Below are 27,196 nucleotides of genomic sequence, written 5' to 3'. Positions count from 1 at the left end.
CTAGAATACAGAAAGCAAGGGCCAGGCATGGTTGTATCTGCTGGTAATTCCAACTACTTGAGAGGTGAAGGTAGGAAGATCATGGTCTGAAGACAGCCTAGGTCAAAGCATGAGACCTTATCCAACAAAAAAAAAAAAAAAAAAAAAGAGAGAGAGAGAGAAAGAGAAAGTAAAAGGACTGGGGGTGTAGTTCAAGTGGTAGAGTACTTGCTTAACAAATATGAGCCCAAGGCCCTGAGTTCAATCCCCAGTACTACCACCAAAAATAAATAAATAAATAGACAGATAGATAATACGGGACCCAGAAATAACCCAGGCAGCTAAGCCATCTGATTCTGAACAAAGGCACTACAAATAGATGTTGGGAGAAAAAAACAGCTTCTTCACAAATGGTATTAGGAAAACTTGATATCTACATGAAGAAGAAAACCAGATTGGTATCTTTCTCTCCATACAAAAATCAACTCAAACCGGATAAAAAAGCTTAATATAAGACCTGAAACTACTAGAGGAGCACAAGGAAAACACATCAAGATATCAGTATAGGTAACAACTTTCTCAATACGATTCCAATAGCTCAGGAAATAAGAACAAGAGTAACAAATGGGATTCCATCAGATTTAAAAGGTTTCTGCATTGGCTGGGGTGTAGATCGAGTGGCAGAGCAACTGCCTAGTAAGCTTGAGGCCCTGGTTCAATTTCCAGTACTGGAAACAAAAAAGAAAAAGCTCTGTACATCAAAGGAAGCAATTATAGAGTAAAGACACAGCCTACAGAATGGGAGAAAATCTCTGCCATAGGACAAGGGATTAATGTCCACAATATATAAAAAGATCAAAAAGTTAAACACCAAAAGACAAATAAGCCAATTAATAAACGTGCAAATGAATCAAACAGTTTCCAAAAGAACTGCAAATGTTCAATATCCTTAGCCATAAAGGAATGCAAATCCAAACATCACTGAGATTCCATCACAGGAGCCCAGTCGAAATGGCTACTATCAAGTGGTGAGGACACACTGGGAATAGAGGGACGGAAGAAACTCTCACACACCAGTGGTGGTAATGTAAACCAGTACAGCCACGATGGAAATCAGTATGGAGGTTCCTCATAAAACTAAAATAGAACTACCTTATAAACCTGCTCTATCATTCCTGGGTATATACTCATAGGAATGTAAGCCAGCATACGAAAGTGATACCTGTACATTCATGTTTTCTGCAGCACTATCCACAACAGCCGAATTATGGAATTAGTCTAAGAGCCCACTATCAGATGAATGGAAAAGAAAATGTGTTGAATAATACATGATGGAGTATTAACTTAGTCATAAAGAGTGAAATTATGATGTCTGCATGAAAAAGAGATCATTATGTTAAGTGAAATTAAACCAGTCTCAAAAAGACAAATACTAAGAAAAAAAAAAAAAAGACAAATACTGAATGTTTTCTAGGTGGAATCTACATCTTAAAAAAAAAAAAGTTGTGAACATAAAAGGGGGACTACCTGGGGGAAGAGGTGGGAGTGAAAAGAGGGAAAATATGATCCAAGTACATCCTATGCACATATGAAAAGATCATAATGAAATCCTTCAAAGAAACTTGCAGGAGGCCTGGGGGTATCAAGTGATAGAGCACCTGTCTAACAAGCACAAGCCCTGAGTTCAAATCCCAGTAAAGCAAAATAAGTTATTTTAAAAAGGGAGGTTGAGGAGGGGGATAAGGAAGAGTAACAAATGATTGGAATGACCTAAATAAACTTCAAAAACCGTAATACAGTGCTCCAGTATCAAAAGATAAAGACTCATATACCATATGAAAATTTTAAGTTCTAATCATATAGCCTAAAATGTCATAAACTGGGAGAGTGTATCTGCAATATATCCCTGAGAAAAGATTAATTCAAAATGCATAAAAGAACTACTATAAAGAAAACAACTCAACAGAAGTAGGCAAATGATTTGAAACCAAGGTAGTTCAGAAAAGAAACAGAAAAGGTTTAAAAATGTTCTCACATATGCAAATACACAATGAGCTATCATTTTACACTCATGATTCACTGTTGGTGCTGCTTCTACTTTCAACTGATTTCAGAGGGCAACTATCTACTCTGTGAAGTCATGCCCATGTGGCAACTCATACAGCTAATCCAGAATCTTGGATTCCCACCTGAAGTGGAGGAAGACATCAGCATTCTGCCCATGTCTTATGCTCAGGAAAGTGGGATGGAGCATCATCCGCAGCCTGTGCTTCTGCTAATATCAGTGTGTAGATCACTTTCTTGTAGCTCTTAACTGTAAGTGTACCTTGAATTAAGGGATTTGTGTAGTCCACAAACTTAATTATTGCTAATTTTAAAATGTCTTTGTAAGAGTACAGTTAGAAAAGATGAAGCAATAATGGAAGGCTATAGATGGGCCATCTTATCTGTGTTCCTATGGAAACTATCTGAATATTTGTTTTACATGGATTTTTATTCATTTTTTCAACATGCTACTAAAGAGTGCCTCTCAGCTGCTGAACAAGTATCTGTAGCTTATATAATGGCTGAACAGGTCAAAAAGCTTAGTGTTATGACTTGTTTTGAAAATAAAATATCTTGAAATAATTTGGAAAACAAAAACAAAAGAACAAATCCTCCATGGCCAGGTGTGGTGCCACAATGCCTATAATCCCAGCTATGGGGATAGGGGAAGTGTAGGTGGAGCAGGGGTGGGGGGGTAGGAGGATCATGGTATAAGGTCACCCCTGGGCAAAAAGCATGAGACCCTTTCTGAAAAATAACTAAAGTAAATAAGGAAAGGGGGCATGGGTTAAGTGTTATGTACAAGGCAGTGAGGTCAAAATCCGAGGAGGGGAGGGGAGAGGAGAAGAAAGAAAGAAAGAAAAAACAAAAAAACCAACCCTCCAGAAGAGTAGTCACCCTTGTAAGGTACTAGGAGCATGTCAAAATCCAGGATGAGAATATAAAGAGATTCAAAAGTATTAGTTGTGTGGGATGGGAATGTAGCTCAATGTCAAGCACTTTCAGAACATGCATGATGTGTGGGTTTAATCCCCAGCATCACCTCCCCCCAAAAAAAAGAGTTAAAGACTGGGACAAGACACGTAAGTGTTCATTATTTATATATTTTTGTTAGTGTGAAATGTTTCACAATTAAGAACTATTTAACTCTAAGTAAGACAATTACCTCTAAGTAAAAACTTAGTAACTTAAACTGAATGAATAGCCTTTTCATTTATCATCATTCAATATTGATATAAATCTTTGCTGTTAAGTAGCCTTAATTAAAAAAAAAAAAACCAGTAACTCATACCCAGCCACCTTGCTGAATGATGTACTCTGCTGCATAGTCCTCCAGATATGTCATGCCAAACTGCAGCAGTGCGCTCAGAGATTCTTGACCACGTCTTGTCAATTCCAAAAGCATTTGTCGTAGCAGAACCAGAGGCACTAAAATCTTCAATGTAAAGATGGAGAGCATTAAAAAGAAATAAAATTCTTACGAAGCGGTTATATGGACAATTACTGGAAAATTATATTCACATGTATCATTATGATATTTCATTCTCATTACTATAAAACATTAATTTCTACTAGAATTTTTCTGAATACTGCATGGAGGTTTCATACAATAGAGAGGCAGAAAGACTCACTATATGAAAATAATTGAGCATGCATGTGTATAAAACCACAAATGAAAACTGGCGGATAGCATCAAGCAGGAAGAGCACCTGCCTAGCAACCATGAGGCCCTGAGTTCAAATCTCAATATGGAAATTGCACAGAAGCACCAGTTATAATAGCAAAGACTAGAAACAACTCAACAAGGACTATTTTAATAGATTCTGGCCATCCAGAAAAATATGAACTAGATGGTTCACTACTTAATTACCAAAATTTTAACTCAATAAAAGCAAGATACAGGAGAGTATGTACAATATGAGATCATTTGTGGAAAACAAAACAAAACAAAGCTTAAACACACATACATGTTTGTATAATCCTACACTTTTGCTGGAAAAAATATAAAAAACTGGTAGCCAGTTGTGGTGGTGCACACCTATAATCCCAGCACTTAAGAGGCTAAGGCAGGAAGATCTCAATTTCAAAGCCAGCCTGGGCTACATAGTGAATTTAAGGCCAATATGGACCATACATAGTGGGACTTATCTCCAAAAAACCAAAAACAAACCAAAAAAAAAAAAAAGAAAGAAAACAGCGATGGCCTAAGAGAAGGGAAACTGAGTGGCTGGCAACAAGGGTGAGAGAAACCTTTTATCAAAGATAAAACAAGGCACATCTTTCTATACTTTTTGCATTTTGTACCATATGTTTTTATTAGCTAATTTTACTGAGCATGGTGGTACACACCTATAATTCCAACTACTCAGAAGGCAAAGAAAGAGTATCAAGAGTTCAAAGCTAGCCCAGGTGAAGTTAGACCCTACTTCAAAAACAAAATAAAAGTGGCAGAGTACCTGCTTAGCAAGCACCGGTGTGTGTATGTATGTATGTATGAATGAATGAATAGACAGACAGATAGATAGATAGATAGATAGATAGGGCTGGGGTGCAGCTCAAGTGGTAGTGTGCTTTCCTGGCAAGCACAGGACCCTGGGTTCAAATTCTAGTACTGCAAAAGTTAAAAAAAAGAAAAAAGTTTATGAGCTATGTTATAAAAATCATCAAAAATCAAATGCAAAATGAAACACTGTATCTATACCTAATAACCTATGGCATCAATATTTAAAAGTCATCAAAATTTATCACAGAAATTAGCCTCTATTGTCTTCCTTTCAAAAAATGCATATAGAAAAAAACAAAACAAAACAAAAAAAACTAAAGGGCTAGAGCACTTGAGACCCTGGTTGAATCCCTAGCACTTCAAAAGGGAAAGAGAAAAGAAGAAAAGAGAGAAAGAAAGAGAGAGAGGGAAGGAAGGAAGGAAAGGAGAGAGGGAGAGAGAAAGGGAGGGGGAGAAGGAAGGACAGAAAGGAAGAGGGGAGGGGAAGGAAGAGGAGGAAGAAAGAAAAGAAAAGAACTAAGCATTTTAGTTAGCCATCTGCATGAGATCTCTTGTCTGAAACATCAAGAGATCTCCACATGACTGGAGAAGGAATGCACAAGGAAATTAAACCAATTCCAGCTTCTTGTTACTGGATTACCAAGGAAATAACTGGAGGACAAAATATTTCCACTTAAGAGAACATACAAAAAAAATAAGTTTATGCTTAATACTAATATTTTTTGGTTTTCAAATTTTCTTCTGGTTTTTACTAAAAGCAGCCCTGAGCAAATCTATGTTAAAGTCTGAAAGAAACAAACAGTATCTTCAACTTTTTGACATTCTAAAAGAATTCTGGCTCAAAATATATAGAAAACCCCTACTTAACACTAATGGAAGGATATAAGGCTCCAGGAAGAGTAAGTTAGGTTTTTCCCATAATAAGGAAATACAAAAACAAAATTACAAAACCAAACCACAATTACCTTATTTAGCCCCAGTCCTGACTTGGACAGGACTAAGAAGGCTTGTTAGTCGGCCTGGCAAACTCTTATCATATCAAATTCAAAGACCCGTGATGTTCTGTACTGCAAAACCACTCTAATTTCCTGTAATAATTCTTAAGAACATAACCTTTTCACCTTATTTATGATTAAGCTTTATTATCTCTTGGGGAAGTGAGTTATAAATATTTTATGAATTGCTATATAAAATTAGTTATCTGTCCCAAATTAGCTTTTGTATGTAAAAATATAGTTGACACTTCAATTTTACAAATAATAACCCAGTAAAAATCTGTAATAATATTTCACTCATGTTAATTTTAGTCCTTGACTGTACTTCCTTTTATTCACTATAGGTTCAGGCTGAAATTTAATCATATAGTCTGTTTTTCATATGGCAATTGCTCTACTGCATTCATTATTTAAGTTACTCATTTCTGGATCTTCTCCATTTCAATTATATCTTTTTTTTCTTTTGGTGGTACTGTGTACTGAACCTAGGGCTTTAAACATGCTAGGCAAGCGTGACCTATGCCTCCAGTCCCTAATTAAATCTTTCTTAAAATGCAGTAAGCAGAGTACAGAAATTTCATTTACTTATTTATTTGTGTGGTGCTGGGGTTTGAACTCAGGACCTCATACTTGATAGGCAGGCTCGCTACCATTTGAGCCACACTCCCAGCCAGAAACTTTCTTTTATAGGACTAGCATTTTCTATAGGATTGGGAACGTTCTTCTTAGTGATACATGTTATGTCTGATGGGTTTTTTTCCCTTGAATTCCTCATACAATTATGGTACTACACACCAAGCTTACTTATTTGATGTACTTTCTTCACAGATCTGCACGATGACTTTAAGCCCACCAACTTTTAAGTGCAGTTTAAATTATCTTTAGAATTTTGGGGGGGGCAATACTGGGGTTTGAACTCAGGGCCTTGCACTTTGCTAGGCAGGTGCTCTACCACTTGAGCCACACCTCCAGTGCAGTTTAGATTATATTTAGTTAAACTCACTTGCCTACACAACAGGTTTCATGAATCATTCTACAATTCATTTCCATCAACTTGGAATTTTAATACCCACAAATATTTTTTATAATCTGTAACCCAATTTTTAAAATATTGTATTTTTTAAATTTTAAAACAAAACTGACCTGTAATCCCAGTACTCAGGAAACTGCGGCAGGAGGATTGAGAGCTCAAGTGGGAACTTGTCTCAAAAAAAGTGTTTTGCAGGGCACCTGTGGCTTACACGTATAATCCTAGCTACTTGGGAAGCTGAGATCAGGAGGATCAGAGTTCAAGGCCAGCACCCAGGCAAATATTTCATGAGACCCCCCATCTCCCAAATAAACAGAGATAAATGGACTGGAGGTGTAGCTCAGGCAGTAGAGCACCTGCTTTGCAAGCGTGAAGCCCAGAGTTCAAACCCCAGTCCCACCAAAAGATAACCAAACACACTCTGCCTTCTTCAACAGTTGTGATAGACAAATGAGATGTATGACACAAAATACACTGTAAACTATAAAACGCTAATGGTATAATTCATTTAAAAGAACCAGAAAAGGTTATCTCCCAATGAAGTCCTTGTTCTTCTCCTGTAAGACAAATAACCATCTAGAAATAAATGTCATAACAAATACAGAAAATTAAAAAATGACAGAATATTCAGAGTACATAGAAAAGAAGGGTGGCATACTATGGGGCACATATTTTTGAGTCAACCAGAACCTTGTAGCATTAAAAAAAAAAAAAAAGTTAACAATATTTACTTACCACAGTTGATTTGTGAATTAATGAGCTCTGACAGTTTTATGTTGCATGATGATGCTAACAATTCTTCCTACACGTTATCATTAACACTAAACTCTTGTAAGAGTGAAGATAATTTGATTAGTACCTTATTCCAGCCACTGGCATGAATAGCAGCCTCCAGTGTACATTCTCGATATGCCTGATATGTCACTGGCCTGTAGAGATTTTTTTTAAAGTCAGTATCACAACAAAGAAAAAGTTCTAAATTTCTAAATAAATAAATATACACACATTACTATGTTGCTGAATTTTTTTGCTAAAATGACTAGGATTATTCAACACATTGTCTTTTAGGATGTGGCTTTTAATATTTGGCAGGCATTTTTTCCAAACATTCTATAGGCTGAAAAGCATGTTTGGGAAAGTAGTTAATAGTACAGCAAGATAAATATATAGTATAATTCTTTTTTGTAATTTCTTAGATTGTGGAACTTCTATGTTGTAAATAAATTCTATATATTGATATAGAAACAAATAATAACAAATAAAAATTATCTCAGTAAAATTAAAAGCACATAGCCAGGCATGGTGCTGTATCCCTGTAGTCCCAGCTACACTGGATCTGGAGACAGCAGGATTGTGATTTAAGGCTAACCTGGGCAAAAATTATCAAGACTACCTCAAAACAAGCCAGGTGTGGTGGTGCACATCTGCAATCCCAGCTACTCAAGAGATAGATGTAGGAAGATCAGGATTTGAGACTAGGCCATGCAGGTAGCCTGAGACCCTATATGAAAAACAAACTAAAAAAACCAAAAGGACTGGGGTCATGGCTCAAAGGGTAGAGTGGCCCTAAGTTCAACCCACAGTACAAAAAGAAAAAAGGGTTTTGAGACCAGGTCTCACTATGTAGCAGGTCAGGCTGACCTATAACTCACAAAACTCCTGTCTCAGCCTCCTGAGTGCTGGGATTATACATGTGCACCAGTACACTTAACATATTTAAAAAGTAGAGTCAGGCCATTGGAAAACTTTTCAAAATGAGCATACCAAGAGTTAGAATAAACAAGGACAATAAATGGTGCCTTATTTTTAACTTGGAGTCTAGTGAAAAATACTGAGGCCAGAAAGATTAACCTTTTTGATTATTTGCATATAAGTTCTAGTCATATACCAAAACCCAAAATCATTGAGTGATGACAACACTCAAAGTCTCACTAATATGTTGAGGAACTTTATGTACTACATTTTAAGCATTGGCTTCATGTATAAATTAAAAAACAAAAACAAAAACATAGATGCTGGGGTGCCGGTGGCTCACACCTGTAATCCTAGCTGCTCAGGAGGATCACAGTTTGAAGCCAGCCTGGACAAATAGTTCATGAGACCCTATCTCAAAGAACCTATCACAAAAAATTGGGCTGGTAGACTGGCTCAAGGTGAAGGCCCTGAGTTCAAGCCTCAACACCATACACCGCCCCCCCCAAAAAAAAACATGGTACCAAGTAATATATGGAGACAACAAAAGCTTACAAACTAAAATTACCCTCTCCCATTTTTGGCAAAGTATTGACAGACATGTAGTAAGAGTGGCAGGAGTTTTGCTTTCAAAAAATCCCATTCCAAGATATTTTCTGCTATTACCAATCTAGTCTATGTTATCTTTGGCCTATGAATATTTAAGATTGACAATAGTTACCACTTATAGTCTACTATAATGGGTTTTCTATTTTCACATATTATGTATTATATTGCAAATTATCACATTACACCTTAGGAAACCAAAGCTCAGCAAAGGTAACAGACTATCCCAAAAACACATGGCTGGAAAGCAGCCAAATAGGAATTCACACCCCATTATATCTGGCTGCAAAGGCCACACTACTCCCATTTCAAATTAGGATTCTGACACATGCCACAACAATGTCTAGATGCCACATGTGGCTAATGAACACCTGAAATGTAGCCATGTATAAAATACAGACTAGATTTCAAAGAGTCAGTAAGAAAAAAAGAACGTTAAATATAATCATCTTTCACGCTGAGTCCTTCTGAAATGATATTTTGAATATATTGAGCTGAAATACACTGTTAAAATGTTTAACTGCATTTTATTTTTTGTTTGCCAGATATTTTTAAATTATTTTATGTGACTTGTAAAGTATGTACTGAATAGCACTAGTCTAGGTATTTCCAAAAACAATTCTGATGACACATGTATCATTCTCTCAATATCAAATTACTACTGCAGTGATGATGAAGGGCGATGGGATGATCTTTATCATGATAAGATGTATCTTCATGACATCACATTCTCATTAAAGCTTAGCATTTTTAGGGGCTGGTGGAGTGCTCAAGTGGTAGAGCTCCTGCTTAGCAAGCATGAGGCCCTGAGTTCAAACCCCAGTACTATAAAAAAGAGGAAAAAAAAAAAGCATAATAAAACAAAAAAACCTTAGCATTTTTACTCTTCAAGTATATACTAGATTTCTATAAAACTTGAACTTCACCAAATACTATACAGTCTACCTACCTATATTCTCCCTGAAGCTTTACTTTCATGTATCGGTCCCTTCACTTCCTTTCCTGAACTGTTTGATGCTGCTGTGTGTCACAGTAGTCCTTACAGGTAGTCTATCAGACTAAAGTACTTTTTTTTTTTTTTTTAACAAAGTACTTTAGCATCCTTCAGAATGAAATATGATTCAAAATATTATATGTACATACACATATGCACATAAAATGTAGATTAAAACATTCAAAGGAAATCTAATACATAGAAGAGCAAGTAGCTGAATAATTAGCTCTGCTTAATGAGGTTTTAGAATAGAACAAAAAGGAAAGGGGGTTAACTTTTGAAATTACTGGTGTTCCACATGAGAGGTCAGGATTAATTGACCTCTTTAAGAAAACCAGGAGCAGGTGATTTTTTTTCTACTGTAAGAAATTGCTTTCAACCTGTATAATACTTCTAGTTTATCACTAATTTGTTATTAGTAAGGTATTAATAAAAGAGCTTAAAGCTTTCAAAAGTAAATTTCTGAAAAAAAATGTATTTACAAAGTGACTGATATGCAGCCAACCTAAAAAATAATTGTGCCATGTGGGAGGGGGGATAAAGAAGAATAATGAAGATATATTGTAAGAATTTTTGTAAATGTCACAATGCACCCCAGAACAACAATAATAATAAAAATTGTATCAGTAATTAGGGCTAGGGGGAAAAATAAATGTTTATCCAAGTCAATTTTCTTTTAAATATAATTTGCAGTGAGACATATTAAATTTTCCTATAGATTATGAAAGACTCCTGAAATAATACTTAACAAAAAAACTATATAATTCTGTTCTTTGGAGAGCTGATAATATCCCAGTAAACTTAAAATGAACAGATGAAGAAACTGACATATAAAGAATAAAATGGCCAGGTGCCAGTAGCTCACACCTGTAAATCCTAGCTACTTGGGAGGCAAGATAGGGAGGACTGTAGTTCAAAATGGACTGGAGATGTAATTCAAGGAGTAGAGAGCCTGCTCTCCAAGTGTGAAGCCCTGAGTTCAAACCCCTGACCAATGAAACAAATAAATAAAATGTTCAAAGGCATAAACAGTTTGCATCAAAGTTGCAAATACAATCGTTTGCCTATGCCTCTTATTTTCCTCCCAACAGCTTTTATAAGGTTTTTGTTTTTGTTTTCTTTTTGGCAAGACAGTGTATTTCTTTCTTCAAATATTGTATTTATTAATATTATTGAGGTTACTCTCAAAATACATACTTTCACCTATGTGAAAGTATAGTGTGCTTGTTGAGGAAGGGTAGAGAGGTCTAGTGAGCCCCACTCCATCTACCTTTTACCTCCTTAGCCTCCTCCCTATAGCGCCTCAGGGCCTAACACTTTACCCAACACTTTCTGAAAACCACTGCTGTAGATCCAATCTTCCTGTATATGTTTATTTCCTGACACCTATACCCTTCTTTTCACATTTACTTTATTTATTTTTTGGGGGGGCAGTATTGGGGGCTTGAACTCAAGGTTTCATTGCTTGCTAGGTAGGTGCTCTACCACTTCCCTTGAGCCACGTCTCCAGCTACACATTTATCTTTAAACTTTTCTAAAGTTAAGAAAATCCAAATACGATTTTATTTCACTAAGTATAATTAGGAATTTTACCTTTGCTCATTTCAGCAGAATATGCAGAAGCAAATGAATTCTTTTAACTCAAATTGCTTCCTTCTAACAAATGGGAAAGTGTAATGGAGCCTACATAAATGGTATCTCCTTACTACCACAGTAACTTGTCATCTGATACTCAGTTCTTTTAGTGCTAGGAACAGTCCTGTTTTATAAAGTTGTCAATCTTCATTAAGATAAGTATTTATCTAATTCATACCAATTCCTTAATTCTCAGCAAAGAATTAGGGGAAACTGATTTTTAAGATTTATAAGAAATGACTTGGGTCTACCTTAATATATTTTCATTTTTACTAGTTTCTTGACTTTAGCATTAATGGGAAGGAGTTCATTATCGCAAGGCAGAAGTAGTTCCGTGATCAGATGGGCAACGCCAAAGTTCAGCAACATTTGGGATACAGATAAAATGTTAAACACAGATATCTAAAACACAGAGATAAAGTTAATCACACAAAATTTCAGTCATTATATTTATGTTTGCCATTAGAAAGGACAAGGGGAATAGCTTTTGTTCACAACACATTAAGTACATCTATAGAGATCTGACAGCTCAACCAGTAAACACAAACCATCAAATCTTTGTTGGAATAATTAAATCACTGCTTTGAGATAAAACTGCCATTGAAAACAAAGACAAGATGCTTTGGGAAAGCCACAGAAGAAAAGCGATAAAAGAACTGACACTGTTCACCTACAGCAAATCCTTAAACCAATCCAGCACTGCATGAGCTCCAGAGACTAAATAGGAAGTACATTCCCACTCAGCAATGGTGACTCACTGGCTGAGGAGCATTTGCAAAGCTTTATGCAGAGGCTCTTTCAGTTCCTGTGACACTTTTTCTCCAAGTTGGGCCAAGCAGTCTTCTATTGAGCTCTCTGGGTTAGCAGGGCTGAACACTGGAGAAGTGTGACGGTCAAAGCCTGTGCTGTTGAAGGCTAAAAACAAGGCAAAAGAAAAACCTAATTTAATAAACAATATCAAAGTTGTGCTATGAGCTGGGCATGCTAGTGCACACCTGTAATCCAAGTACTCAAGAGACTAAGGAAGGACGATTATAAATTCAAGGTCATACTGGGCTACATAGCAATACCCTGCCTCAAAAAATAAAACAACAACAAAAAAAGTGTGCCATGAAAGCCCATGGGATTAAGATAGCTACTATACCAGGCACTGGAGGCTCATGTCTGTAATCCCAGCTACTTGGAAGGTAGAGATAAGGAGGATCAAGGTTTGAGGATAGCCGGGTAACAAAAGGAAGACCCTATCTCAAAAATACTTAACACAAAAAACGGCTGGCAGAGTGGCTCAAGTGGTAGAGTGCCTGTCTAGCAAACATGAGGCCCTGAGTTCAAATCCCAATACTTCCATAGTAGTACTACCTGCTATCAAGACAATAGCTGTAAGTTACTTAAAAGGGTCAGTCATTATTTATGAATCTTGTCTAGAACACAAAAATTGATAAGTTCTAAAGTTATAGGTTTTATTTTCTTTTGCTTTTGAGACAGGGTCTTCCTATGTAGCCCAGGCTGGCCTCACATTCAATATCCTCTTGTCTTAGCCTCCAGAGCACTGAGATCCCAACTCAGCCCTGGCATGCACCACCATGTAAACTTTCTATACCATATATACATGCAAAAATGAGGTTTTTAAACTTTTTTCCTATTAGTTATAAAGGTGCCAAGTATAAATGAAATCATAATGAATGGAAAGGACTTTAACATGATCCTTCAGTCCACTACTTAACACAAGAACAGGCCACATCCAAACTGTTGAGGATAGCTGGAAAACTTTTATAATCATAACCCACAGGAAAGAAAAAAAAAAAAAAGGCTACCTTCTAGTTTTGCTGTTATAACCCCTTATAATTCCACATCATTAACTAGGAAAATAAGAATAAACAGACCTTCAGAAATTTCTTTGTCCAGGGCTTTTAGTTCTTCTTCAATTTCAGATTTAACTTTTAATAAAACTTCTGGATCCAGAGGTTGTGAAGCTACATCTACTTGGACCCCTGAAACCAAGAATAAATGTTACTATACAAAGAGGGAGAGAGAAGCCATTGGAGTAGTATTAGCCAGGCCGGGAGTGGGGGAGGGGGGTAGGGGGGTAGTGGGTGTACCCACAGTCCCAGCACTTAGGAGGCTAAGGCAGAATTGCTTGAGCCATGGAATTCAAGGCGAACCTGGACAGCATACCAAAAAAAAAAAGGGAAGTAATACCTTAACTATTAAGTCAGAAAATGCGAAATCAAATAAAAACTCATTATTAAGGGTAAGGAGGCTAGGAGCTACCTTCTGAAAATGATAAAGGAACAGCAATGGGACAGTGGGTATGGCTCGGTAATAGAGCACTTCCCTTGCATGAGACCTCCGATTCCATTCCCAGCACCAAAATGAATGAATAAATAAATGAAGGAAGGAAGAAACAATAATAATTAGTAGAAGTATTTGGGTAATCTATTGGAGTAAATCTGGTAAAAATAGAAGCCCTCATCTTTCTACATATTTCTGCCAGAAATGGGGGGAAATGTAGAACTTTCAAAAATACTTGGAGATTGGGAGAAGGCTGGCATTAATATGTATAAATTCTTTTTTTTTTTTTTTTTTTGGCAGCACTGGGGTTTGAACTTGGCTTCACGCTTGCTAGGCATGAGCTCTACTGCTTGAGCCACTCTGTCAGCTTGTATGCAATATATTCTTTTAGAAAGAACCAAACAGGGTGTGGTAGCATAAGCCTGAAATCCCAGCACTGAGGAGCCTGAAGAAGGATGGTCTATAGTTCAAGGCCAGCCAGGGAAACCCTGTCTAAAAACAAAAAAATAGAACTATATGAAAGTTGAATATGATATATGATAAGGCCAACCAAAAGATGGCCAGGAGCCAAAGTTGCTCATCAGCAGATTATAGACTCATGTCTGTAATACTACCTACTTGGGAGGCTGAGACTGGAGGATGGAGATTCAAGGCCAGCCTGGACAAATAGTTCATAAGACCCCATCTTCAAAAATAATCAGAGCAAAATGGACTGGAGGTATGGCTCAAGCAGTAAAGTGCCTGCTTTACAAGCTCAAAGTCCTGAGTTCAAACCCCAGTCCCTCCCAAAAAAAAGGAAGGCACAGGTTGTAGTTTAGTGGTGGAGCACTTGCCTAGCTCTAGTAGGTCCTGAGTTGTATTCCCAGTACTATAAAACAAAACACATGTTACTTTAGTGGTGGTGGAGATGTGCTTTCTCTCCACTTAAGAGTGATATAGATCCCTAATTATTATCGCAGTTCTGGACTCTTTCTTTTTCCTTTTATGTGGTGCAGGGATTCAAACCAGGGCCTCTTGTGTGCCAGTCGGTGCTTTACCATTCAGCTACACCACTCCATCTTCTTAAGTTATGATGTTAAGTGGTATACTTCTAGCATTTTTTATACATACTTTGTAGTTTTTTCTTCTCTTTTTCCCCCTACATTCAAACACAATTAATAGCTGCTTAAATCCACAAGGCATAAAACTGAAGTTAAAGTTTCACCATTCTGGACCTGACTTCTTGGTCTCAATCATATTTTTTTTTCTTTTCCTTTCTGCAGTGCTGAGAATTAAACTCAGGGCTTTGTCCATGCTAGGCAAGCACTCTACCATTGAGCTATATCCCAGCCCAGTCATTTTAGATTCACGAGTTATGCTCATCACAACTCTTCTACTTATTAAACTAGGACTTCTCATGTTTCTACCTTCTTTTTTTTTAACTTTTGGCAGTACTGGGGTTTGAACTCAGGGCTTCACACTTGGTAGAGCACTTGAGCCAAGCCTCCAACACTTTTTACTCTGGTTATTTTGGAGATAGGGTCCCATCTTAAATTTCCTGCAGTAGCTGGGATGACAGGTGCATAACACCATGCCCAGCTCTTGGTTAAGATGGAGTCTTGCAAACTTTTTGCTTGGGCTGGCCTCCAACCTTGATCCTTCCAATCCTAGCCTCCCAACTAGCTGGAATTACAGGCATGATCCACTGCTCATGACAATTTTTTTTTAATGCAGCAAAACAGTTATATAACTGTGCAAGCACAAAGGCAAAAAGACACTGATGAAGCCTGAAAGCAATGCCCTGTTAATAACAGTCTGAAGGCTAGGGGTATGGCTCAAGCAGTAGCCTGCCTGCCTAGCAAGCTTGTAGCCCTGAGTTCAAATTCCAGTATCACCAAAAATAAATAAATAATAACAGTCCAAATTCAGGCAAGTTCACTTTAGTGGTATCAATGCAAAATAACAGCAAATATCAAGAGACAGGTACTTTGAATGAATGCACATATATGTTTGTGTATTTTCACATACATTAAATCCTCATAAGAACCCTTTAAAATAGGTACAATTATTATCTTTACTTAATAAGTGAGAAAGATGAGGCACAGGGAAGAGATCTGAGCAAGGGTGCAAAATCAGCAGAGCTCAAGATACAAAGCCTGGCAGTCTAGTTTCAGGGCTTGGGCTCTTGGCAACTACACACCATTCACTGCCTCTCATCATGCTTGAAAGTGAGGACTATATAAAGTCAAACACCTGCCTATATGATAGTGATCTTGTAATCAACTTAGTTCTTAAGCATTACTGAATTGCAACTCCTTAGAAAATTTGAATACAATAATGGCTCTTCTTCCCAAAATATTTCAGCAAGCAATTTCAGGGAATTCACAGGCCCTCTCAGGACCTTTATAATCCTTTGTAAAAATCTCACTATTGGCTTTCTGGTGCTCACCACAGGCTGTGTTCTTACAAAAAGAGGTGGCAAAGTAAACCCACTCCATATACACCTCAGTTCATGTCTGGTGCCTAGTCTATATTGTGAATAGGGAGACATGGGATGTTTTAAAAATAGATCTCACTATGCAAAAAAATTAACTAAGTAAAATAAAATAAAGGCCAAAAAAAGGGGAGAAAACTTCACCATCACTTAATTCTCCTTCCTCCTCCTCCGGGTCCTCCACACACCAATTCTCACATAGTCCTCCTCCTCTATTTAATGTACTACAGTTTTTATTATTGGGTAACATGACTACTGTGCAAAAGCCAACAATCAGTGCTCAAGGGCACTAAGGAGACCAATCAAGAGTAATCTAGTCAAGGGCTGCCTATAATCCTAGTAACTCAGGAGGCAGAGATCAGGAGGATCGCAGTTCGAAGGCAGCCCTAGGCAAATACGTCATGAGGCCCTATAAAGAAAAAACCCATCACAAAAAGGGCTGGCAGAGTAACTCAAGCGGTAAGAGTGCCTGCCTAGCAAGCGTGAGGCCCTGAGTTTGAATCTCAGTGCAGCCCAAGCCAAAAAATAATAATCTTGCCTACCACTGGTGGCTGATCCCTGAAATCCTACTTGCTACTTGGGAGGCCAAGATCAGGAGGATAATGGCTCAAAGTTAGCCTAGGCAAAAAAGTTTGCAAGACTCCGCCTCAATGGAGAAAAGCTGGATGTGGTGGCACACACCAGTCATCTCGCCTACAGTGAGAAGCATAAAATAGGAGAACTGCAATTCAGGCTGGACTGGAGATGTGGTTCAAGTTGTGACTGCTTGCCTAGCGAGCAGGAAGCCCTAACTTCAAATGCCAGTACTGCCAAGGGGGAGGGGGGGAGTAACAGAGGCAATGGAGGAGTTTACAAAGAAAAGACTTGTACTTATCCAGAGAACAGAGCAAAAAGAAACCAAAAAGTTAGGTTAAAAGTACGCAAATGTTGAAGTACACCAGCATGGGTTCTTTTATGCTTTAAGTCCGGTGACAATATAAAAATATTCTCTCTTCTGATACAGCAAAGATCTCCATTTGAACAAGAACTGTTTGATAAAAGAGTCAAACCACATTCCTGGGACATGGGCAACATTCACAACCAGTTGGTTTTCTAGCTGATGGCATCTAAGGACATGGGGATCATTCGAAGCCATTCTAGGAATCTGGCTCACTTCTAGGACTTATATATAAGCCTATCTCAACAACCAAACTTCAATTAAAGAAGAGTGAGTTTTCATTACCTTGGAGACTTAACATAAATAAAGTGTATGAGTGACAATGAAGGGAAAGAGAAGAACCTTGGATTGACTATACTGCTCTTTTCAAGAATCCCAGTAAAAGAAAAGGCAACTCAATTGGATTGGGTCCAGCAAGCTGTATATCTACTTGTGATTCATTATTGCACTGAGCAACTGAATACCTGCTATTAACAGATATTATCCTCAGCATCTAACAAGCTCAAACTTGAGTATGATTTGTTCAGGTCCTGACCAAATGGATACTCTGTGTCAATTTAGGAATGGCAGAAAAGCAGCAAACCTTTAGGAGGTACCTGCAATTGAACAGGCATTGTGGTAAATATTTCACATATGCTATTTTATCTAATTTTTATGTCAACCTCATGAGGGATGAAATAATAGTTCCATTTAAAGATGAAGAAACTGGCTGAGGGTGTAGCTCAAGGGGTAGAGCTCCCACCTAGCAAGCTCCAAACCCTGAGTTCAAACGTCAGAACTGCAAAAAAAAAAAAAAAAGGGGGGGGGGGGTAGGGGGATGGTTTGAGAAAAAGAAAACAACCTAAAGGTGAGGGAACTGGCTAGGGGTATTCCTCAGTGATAAGCATGTGCTTAGCATGCTTGAGACCTTGGGTTCAATCCCCAGAACCCAAAACTAGTAAACAAAAAGACAAGGAAACTGAAGCTTGGATAGGTTGCACCACTATGAAACTTGGATACACTATACCTCCAGCTCCTATAGAAGAACTACAATCTGAACTCAGGTCAGTTTTACTACAAAGCTTTGTTTTTTGTTGTGGTGCTGAGGATTGAAACAAGAACTTCCCCCATGGAAAGCAAGTACTCTACCACTGAGTTAAATTCCCATCCCATGATTTTATTTTATTTATTTATTTTTTTCTTTTATTATTCATATGTGCATACAAGGCTTGGGTCATTTTTCCCCCCTGCCCCCACCCCCTCCCTTACCACCCACTCCGCCCCCTCCCTCTCCCCCCCTCCAATACCCAGCAGAAACTATTTTGCCCTTATTTCTAATTTTGTTGTAGAGAGAGTATAAGCAATAATAGGAAGGAACAAGGGGTTTTGCTGATTGAGATAAGGATAGCTATACAGGGCATTGACTCACATTGATTTCCTGTGTGTGGGTGTTACCTTCTAGGTTAATTCTTTTTGATCTAACCTTTTCTCTAGTACCTGTTCCCCTTTTCCTATTGGCCTCAGTTGCTTTGAGGTATCTGCTTTAGTTTCTCTGCGTTAAGGGCAACAAATACTAGCTAGTTTTTTAGGTGTCTTACCTATCCTCACCCCTCCCTTGTGTGCTCTCGCTTTTATCATGTGCTCATAGTCCAATCCCCTTGTTGTGTTTGCCCTTGATCTAATGTCCACATATGAGGGGGAACATACGATTTTTGGTCTTTTGGGCCAGGCTAACCTCACTCAGAATGATGTTCTCCAATTCCATCCATTTACCAGCGAATGATAACATTTCGTTCTTCTTCATGGCTGCATAAAATTCCATTGTGTATAGATACCACATTTTCTTAATCCATTCGTCAGTGCTGGGGCATCTTGGCTGTTTCCATAACTTGGCTATTGTGAATAGTGCCGCAATAAACATGGATGTGCAGGTGCCTCTGGAGTAACAGTCTTTTGGGTATATCCCCAAGAGTGGTATTGCTGGATCAAATGGTAGATCGATGTCCAGCTTTTTAAATAGCCTCCAAATTTTTTTCCAGAATGGTTGTACTAGTTTACATTCCCACCAACAGTGTAAAAGGGTTCCTTTTTCCCCGCATCCTCGCCAACACCTGTTGTTGGTGGTGTTGCTGATGATGGCTATTCTAACAGGGGTGAGGTGGAATCTTAGCGTGGTTTTAATATGCATTTCCTTTATTGCTAGAAATGGTGAGCATTTTTTCATGTGTTTTCTGGCCATTTGAATTTCTTCTTTTGAGAAAGTTCTGTTTAGCTCACGTGCCCATTCTTTATTGGTTCATTAGTTTTGGGAGAATTTAGTTTTTTAAGTTCCCTATATATTCTGGTTATCAGTCCTTTGTCTGATGTATAGTTGGCAAATATTTTCTCCCACTCTGTGGGTGTTCTCTTCAGTTTAGAGACCATTTCTTTTGATGAACAGAAGCTTTTTAGTTTTATGAGGTCCCATTTATCTATGCTATCTCTTAGTTGCTGTGCTGCTGGGGTTTCATTGAGAAAGTTCTTACCTATACCTACTAACTCCAGAGTATTTCCTACTCTTTCTTGTATCAACTTAAGAGTTTGGGGTCTGATATTAAGATCCTTGATCCATTTTGAGTTAATCTTGGTATAGCCATCCCATGATTTTAAAACTTTAATTTTGCATGTGTCCGCCTTATCATCTGGCTGGATGGCAAGGAAAAAAAATTTCTCAGAAACATTTCTGACATAACTGAATAGTAATGGAGACCAGAAAGTTTGTCTACATCAGTGATATCTTCTGACATTGACATTCATGGCCCATTATATAATCTTCACTCAGAAAATCTATTAGTACAAGAGAAGGCCTATTTATCACCAACAGATTTATATTCCCCAATAAAGGAAAACTATGAATGTACAGAAGTACTGGGCACAAAGTATTCTCATGTAGTAAAAGGAAAAGATAGGTCTTGGTCTCTAGCACAGAATGGAAAACAAATGAGTAGAGTTTACAGGAAAAAAATCTGCCTAAATACTTGACAATTAATTTAGGGTCTATCTTCTTTCAGTGAAATTATTTCTCTTTTCCAGCTACCTGTAAAGCAGCCCAGCAAAGTGGGAAATGAACTCTTGGAGTGAGGCATTGCACCTCATCCATACATGTGACTTGGGAAGAACAATCATCTTCCTGAGCTTCTCTTCCTACATAAAATGGGAAAACAATACTTATCATAAAGGACTGCTGTCAAGGGTAATGAGATAAATAAGCCAATCCTGTCGCATACAAAGTGACTTGAGGAGCTTGGGTGGCATGCGTAAGGTCCTGGGTTTCATACCCAGCACAGGCATGCATACACACAAGCCCAATACACAGTGGTTTCCTCTCACTAATTCCACTCACTCTCTGAATGTTCTATTTGGCAATGATCTTTCCCCTACCCTAATCTCCATGAACAGATTTCTAATCAATGATGTTTACACAGAACCTACTTGCTATCCTGTAAGATCATCATACACAACAGTTAAAATAGGCCATGTGATAGAAAATAGGGCTGTCCTGGGGCAAGGGAGAAAAGGGAAAGAGATGGTGGGGGTAAAACCAAATAATACACATTGTAAGCATATACAGAAATGTGACAACAAATCCCCTCTGTACAAATAGTATATGCTAATAAAAATGTTTATTTACAAAAATAGGGTTTTTTTTAACATACACTAGGAGAAATCTTGCTAGACATTTATGGTTGCTAGAGCAAATGACTTATTATTAACTGGTCTAAAACTAAAATCTTCTCTTCCTTAAGCATTATGTCCAATGATAGGTGGTTGCCATTATCTACTGTGATGCAGACTTAAAGGATTACAACGTCTATTTGAACATGTATAGATTACAACCTCAATGCATTTTCTAGGCATATATAACAACTCTACTGGGGACAGAGAACCCTGAAGAAAAGAAACCCACTGAACTTCTATAGAATTTGTATAGACAAAAATAAAAGTTGTATATAAAAGTTATCTGCATAGTTTGAAGCCACTTAAGTGACAAAAGTTAAAAGAAACAATGAAAATGAGAAGTCATTTTATGTAACAGAATATGAGAACAGACCAACCAAATACAAAGGGCAGTAAACAGGCCACTTGTGATGAATCATGATGGAGAATGTTGGGGAAAAAAAGAAAATAATTAGACTTCAAATATTATCTCCATATTTATAGATTTTTGCATTTTGGTGATACTGGGAGGTTGAATTCATGGCGTCAAGATTGGTAGGTAGGTGCTCTACCACTTGAGCCACTCTGCCAGCCCTAATGAAAGCTTGAATCAGCGAGTGAATCATAGAATTTTAGATTTAGATTTACAATCTTTGAAGCCTATCAAGTCCATCCTCCTCATTGTATGAAAAATATGGACTTAGAATTTAAATGATTTACCCAGGGTCTAATAAATGATGAAGAAACAAGAGTTAGAAAATAGATCTCTGGCAAGTAAAATTATTACTGAATCCTAGAACACATGATTGTAATTTCTAATGCACAGTGACAAATAAAGAACACACAAATGCTTTATCTGCTATCATCTGCCTCTTTTGAATGATCTGCAAATCCAACATACACACATCCACACACCCCATCACACCATCACCATCCCACAAAGTAAATGACAATAATGTCTTCATTACCATATGCCTCACCCAACCAGATTAAAGAAAAGCTGCTGATTAAAAGAATGCCTATTCTCATGAGACTAATGTGATGCTGATTACTCACGACAAGTTGTCATACTTGATAATAAACCATGTGGAAAGCCTAAACCAGAAAAAGGCTACTGCTGTTAGGACACAAAAGACTATTTATTTAGCTAACCAATGACAGAGACAGATTCAGTGATTTTTTATTTCATTAGTCCTCTCCATCAGAGTTTCTATAGCTCAGAGCCATACAGTAGGACCAATGCAGCATAAACCATGCACCATAAGCCCAGGGAAAAATATTTCAAAGTTAATCAGACTTTAGCACACTAAATCTCATCCACCTCAGTTTCAAATAACAGTCAAGTGAATCAGCAACTGGCAAATTCCAGCCCTGAACTCATTCAGAGCTTTCAAAGTGAGTATCAGATTAACAAATTTTGAGCAGGTGAATGGGCTAGACATCTCAAGAGAAAAATACTTTCTACATCTATGGTTCACCAAACTGGGGCACATTAAAATTACCTATAGAGAGTTCACACCCCAATCCCAAAATGGGGTAAGGGTTCAGTGGTAGAGCACTCACCTACAATGTATAAACTAGAGGTTCAATCTCTAACACTGCAAAGAAAAAGGAAAAGAAAGAAAATTGCCTATAGAATATACCAAAATATAGACTCCCAGACCCCAGTATGGAATATCTGGTTCTATAATAGTCAAGTAATTAGCCTTGGCAAATAAAGCTCTAAACAACCTGAGTAATTACAATCAAACTTAAAATGACTACTGAACATAAGGACAAAATGGCACAATTATTCATTAAATAGCAAAAACACCCAAATGATTCCTCACTGTGCAAGCAAGCAAGTTAAAAAAAAACAAGATCAAGCACCAGGGGCATGGCTCAGCCTAGCAAGCACAAAGCCCTAAGTTCAAACCCCAGTACCATAAAAAAAAAAAAAAAAAAAAAAAAAAAAATCAAAAAACCAAATTCCAGCCAGGTGCCAGTGGCTCACATCTGTAATCCCAGAAATCAGGAGGATCAAAGTTCGAAGCCAGCCTGGGGAAATAGTTCACAAGACCCTATCTCGAAATATCCTTCACAAAATAGGGCTAGTGGAGTGCACCTGAGTTCAAGCCCCAGCACTGCAAAAAAAAAAAAAAAAAAGAAATCCAAAATAGCTAATCATGATGGCAGTTTTTTCAGTGCTAGTGTTTTCACTTCCCTCCTACTCCACCAGCCCTACAAACTGGAAGATAGATTAACAGGAGCCCTCCAAGATTCTGCCTCTCCTGTGTCATGTGCCTGCACCCTGGGTGCCACCGCCATTCCAGCACTTTGCTGCAGCCAGCATTCCAATGGTGCCTTCAGCCTTCAAGCTGCTCACCATGCACTGGGGTCGGTTCAGCAGCCTAGCCTCTTGCACCATCAGGAGCTTTGTGTCCACTGCTTGGGGTATGCTGCACACCCAAGGAGACAAAAGCTTTTGATGAATTACTGATTGGTGAAATGAATGACAAAAATAAAATCCAGAAGCATAAGTCCTTCCCCAAGATGTATAAAGTTTGGGAACTGGAAGTGAATCAGACAGAAGCTAAATTAGTACAGAAAGTTGCTAGGGGCTGGGATGTAGCTCGGTGGTACAGCGCTTGCCTAGCATGCGTGAGGCCCTGGGTTCGATCCCAGCACCAAAAAAAAAAGAAAAAAGACAGAAAGTTGCTAGGACAGGATTACTGTCAGTTTCAGCATTAACAGCACCCCACCAACATCTGATAGCAAGAAGGAACACTTCTGAGGGCAGAAGGTTGAAGAACAGGAGTCTAAACTAACATAAACTACCAATTTCATGTTGAAGTTATAAAGACTCCTTCCAGGGTAAGATGGAGGATAAAAGTTTCCTCCATGTAACTCTATGAATGAGAAGAGTCAAGGTAACAAAGGACAGACTATATTTCAAAAAGGAATCTTCTTCACTCCCATCTCCTGTGTTTGATTTGAGGCAGATGTTTCTCCTTTCCTTTCCTGTTTCTCCCTTCTTTATCTTGTTTTACTAAAAATCAACCCTTGCTAAACAAAAACAACAAAAGAGGAGGAGGAGAAAGAATCTTTGGGAATCATGAAAGGTGGCAGGGCAGCTGAGAAGTACAGAGAAACAGAAAGGCTATGCAGAGAAAAATAGGAAACAGCTAGCAACTATAACCCTTGGGGAGAGAGGCTCCCCGGGGGAAGAGGAAGTCAAAATGATAACCACAAGGTAAACCAGGCAGCCCTGGTGACAGCAGATTGGCACTCCCAGCTCCAGGATAAACCCACAGTTTTCACAAGTCTTAAATCCAGCAGGGGAGTGTTGGGGTATAGAGTGACAGTGACAACTCCTGCTTGGCAGGCTATCATTGGAGAAGAAATCCATACTCCCTCCCCAACTCTAGGATTACTATAGCCAAGCGCCATCTTGAGAAGGAACCTATTGTTTAAGACTGAGTTTATCCCAGGGACCTGCAAACAAGGAGCAATTCCAACTGGATGAGCATGGGAATAACACCAGTGTCTGGGTGGGGGATAGCCACAAGAGGCAGTTACAGAACAGCTGAGATGTTTAAGGGAGCTCAGGCTGTGAAGGGTATGCCTCTGTGGTGAGGGGCATACCCCATAGTCTGAGGATCACTGTGGAGACTGAGCTCTGATCCTGAACCTGTGGCCCATGGATTGCTTAGCCTACTGATTTGCCAATCTGCTCCTTGCTGCATGTGCTTTGCTGCTGGTTGGGATTGAGGGCTCAGAGCCCAGGTCTGGTAGATTCCAATTTCCAGGGCCTAATGCCTCTAGCAGCTGAGAAGAATCTCAAAGTGCTGAGAATGGCAAGCAGAGCGCTAGGTTCCTTCAGGTCTCCCCATCCAGTGTATATATTTCAGTGCTCTGTCCACTTTCCTGACACTGACACATTGGATGTTCTGAGGCAGGCTAGGTTAAGGATAGTCTAGGACTGCTCCCCCTCTGGGATCAAGGGTTCCTCCCTTAGCCCATAGATCAGAGGAGCCAGGAGATGACATTATTGTCTGCCCACCTCCAAGTTCAAAGTGGTATAAAAATAACCTACCAAGAGACCCCAGCCCTTCTTCCCTTTCCTCACCTGGCAGAACAGGTGACTCCCCTTCCCTCAATAAAGCTATTCTGCCTCACCCCATCCACGTATTCTGATTGGACTCCTTCACTTGGAATACAAGGACCAAGACCTTCTGAAAACACTGTTTGCAAATAACATCTGTGGTGACACCAGCCAGGAGAAAGGGAGGAGTGAGATCCAATATGCTATCTTTGCTAACCCTTTTTATTTCAACCCATCTTTTTGTCCTCTGGTCCCATGTCCCACCATCTGATATTTCTAAACCAAACACCATTCACAGCTTGGGTGGTATGGGACCACCATCACATTGGGACATCTACCTGATGTTCTGGTGCTCAGAGCCCAGGAGCAGATGGGCCACACTCTGACTGGCAGGATGCAACATTCACCCACAGGACTGAGACGCTCCCAGGAGAGCCCCAAGGCACAGGGTTTGAGTCCAAGTTCCCTGGTCCTGCCCCAGGGGATGAACCACATTAAAGGTAGCTAACCGTTAATCCCTGCTGCGCTGTGGGAGATTGTACTCCAAGGTCTCTAACCCACCACAATTAGAAATGCCTTCACCACTGGGGCTGGGTTTCTCTGCCACCCCCCCCCCCGCCTTATTTTCTCTCTCCCCTAACCAACAGTTTTAAGAGAACAAATGAGAGGCACACCTCACTCAGCCCACCTGGCCATAGGCTTTTTTTTAAAAAGCAAAACAAAACAAAACAAAAAGGCACTGGTTCCGGAGGAGCTGACTGGCACCTGCCCTGGGAAAGCACGGTTGCTAGGGAGAACAAGGGATGGAGTTGTGTGAACAGGGAGCAAATACACTGCTACCTGTGGGTTGGGGGACCTCTGTGCCCCTTGCACTTGCCTGGGGGGTGAGGGTGGGGGCATAAAACTACATGCATTTAGACCTGTCAGAGAACGCACTTGAGCAATAAATGAAACAGCCTTACTGCCCCATCCTGACCACCACCAGCACCTGGGGATGGGTATAAGCATGCAGCCTCCTGCCCCGCCCTTGGGGCAGACGGAAGTCCCACCTCCAGAGGACCAGAAGTTCTGACCCAGAGGACTGGAGCAGGTCCACTTAGTGTGGTCCTCCAGCCTCTCCCCTCGGGCCTACACATGGCACAGGCCCCGGCCCTGCTTCTCAGCATGGGCTGGAAGACCCATCTCACCAGCCACATGGCGTTGACACGTGGTGGTCACGCGCAGTGACCATGACTGCTGAGGCAGCAGCAGCAGCAACAGTATATGTGCTGCAATAGTTACAGTCAGGTTAGAACATGCAAAAGGGGCTATAGCACCTGCAACCGCACGTGTGTATGCTCGGGCCTCCTGCACAGGCCAGCAGCCTTCAACTGAAAGACTCCCAGTGCGTGAGCTGGCTAAGAGAGGGAGCACAAAAGCATGGCAGCTCCACCGCCAGAGGGAAGGCCAGGGGCTTGGGGCATTGGGGACAAGCCGGGTGATGGTCTGGCAGCCCACTTGAACCATGTGTGGTCTCCCCAGCTGCACCCTCAACCCCCCTGGCAACCAACAGGAGGGGGCTATATGCCCCCAAGACCTGGGCACACAGCCACCTCTCCAGAACAAAACAAACAAAAAAATTACTATTATTATTATTTTTTTTTTAAAGGCCCACACCTGGCCAAACAGCTTTCTTCCTATCTGCAACCCTCTCATGTCTTCCTCCTCTGGCCCACTCCCTTGCCCGCCTACCTGCCATGCCCCTTTACCCTAAACACCCCATACCAACTCTCCTTGCCCCCATGGGTCACAGAAATGCTCACACTGAGGTCACATTCCCTTGTTCCAGGAGTAACAGGGACTATTTTAGCCAAAGATTCTGAATTCTATCAAAGGTAAAGCCTAAATTAACATATAGGTTACATCTGTGTAGCTGTGATGTTGACTGTTGCTGTCTTTAAATATTAAATGTATTGAATTCTCTTATGTATATTTTCTAAAATTAAAAAGTGCCACTTAATTAAGGATTTAACATTGTTCACCCAAAATATATCTGTAATAAAAAACATTGTTACTTATTTAAAATTCATTTACTCCAAAGGCAAAATTTAAAGGGGAAATTTATTCTATTAATAACATGTCATCTTTTTTACACTAAAATATAGTGCTAATTAATGCTGTTATCATAATTATTATGCTAGAATGTGATATACCATAAACATTTAAAAACATCCTAACTTTAAGTGTTCTCTGCTGATAAAAATAGGCTTACTTAC

General features: G+C 39.2%; 1 protein-coding gene and 1 pseudogene across 5 annotated transcripts in view; one reads left to right on the top strand and one right to left on the bottom strand.

Annotated features, from left to right (window-relative positions):
* Positions 1 to 27,196, bottom strand: part of Bcl2l13 (BCL2 like 13) — an 85,439-nt gene that overhangs the window by 25,042 nt on the left and 33,201 nt on the right. For 3 of the 5 annotated variants that reach the window (XM_020153867.2, XM_074076421.1, XM_020153871.2), the window contains exons 3-6: positions 13,364 to 13,471; positions 12,239 to 12,395; positions 7,413 to 7,482; positions 3,317 to 3,460 (exon numbers count right to left, since the gene is read on the bottom strand). In XM_020153867.2, coding sequence (XP_020009456.2) covers positions 3,317 to 3,460; positions 7,413 to 7,482; positions 12,239 to 12,395; positions 13,364 to 13,471 — 479 coding nt within the window. Of the gene's footprint in view, positions 1 to 3,316; positions 3,461 to 7,412; positions 7,483 to 11,731; positions 12,396 to 13,363; positions 13,472 to 27,196 lie in introns of those variants that run through there. The other 2 variants (XM_074076419.1, XM_074076420.1) reach the window with 2 other exon arrangements.
* On the top strand, positions 16,184 to 16,304 carry LOC141424535 (small nucleolar RNA SNORA51; annotated as a pseudogene).

This window comes from Castor canadensis, chromosome 6 (assembly GCF_047511655.1).
Source record: "Castor canadensis chromosome 6, mCasCan1.hap1v2, whole genome shotgun sequence".
In the NCBI taxonomy this organism is placed as follows: domain Eukaryota; kingdom Metazoa; phylum Chordata; class Mammalia; order Rodentia; family Castoridae; genus Castor; species Castor canadensis.
The sequence above is the reverse complement of the archived record's forward strand: the minus strand, read 5'-3'. Positions and strand labels throughout refer to the sequence as shown.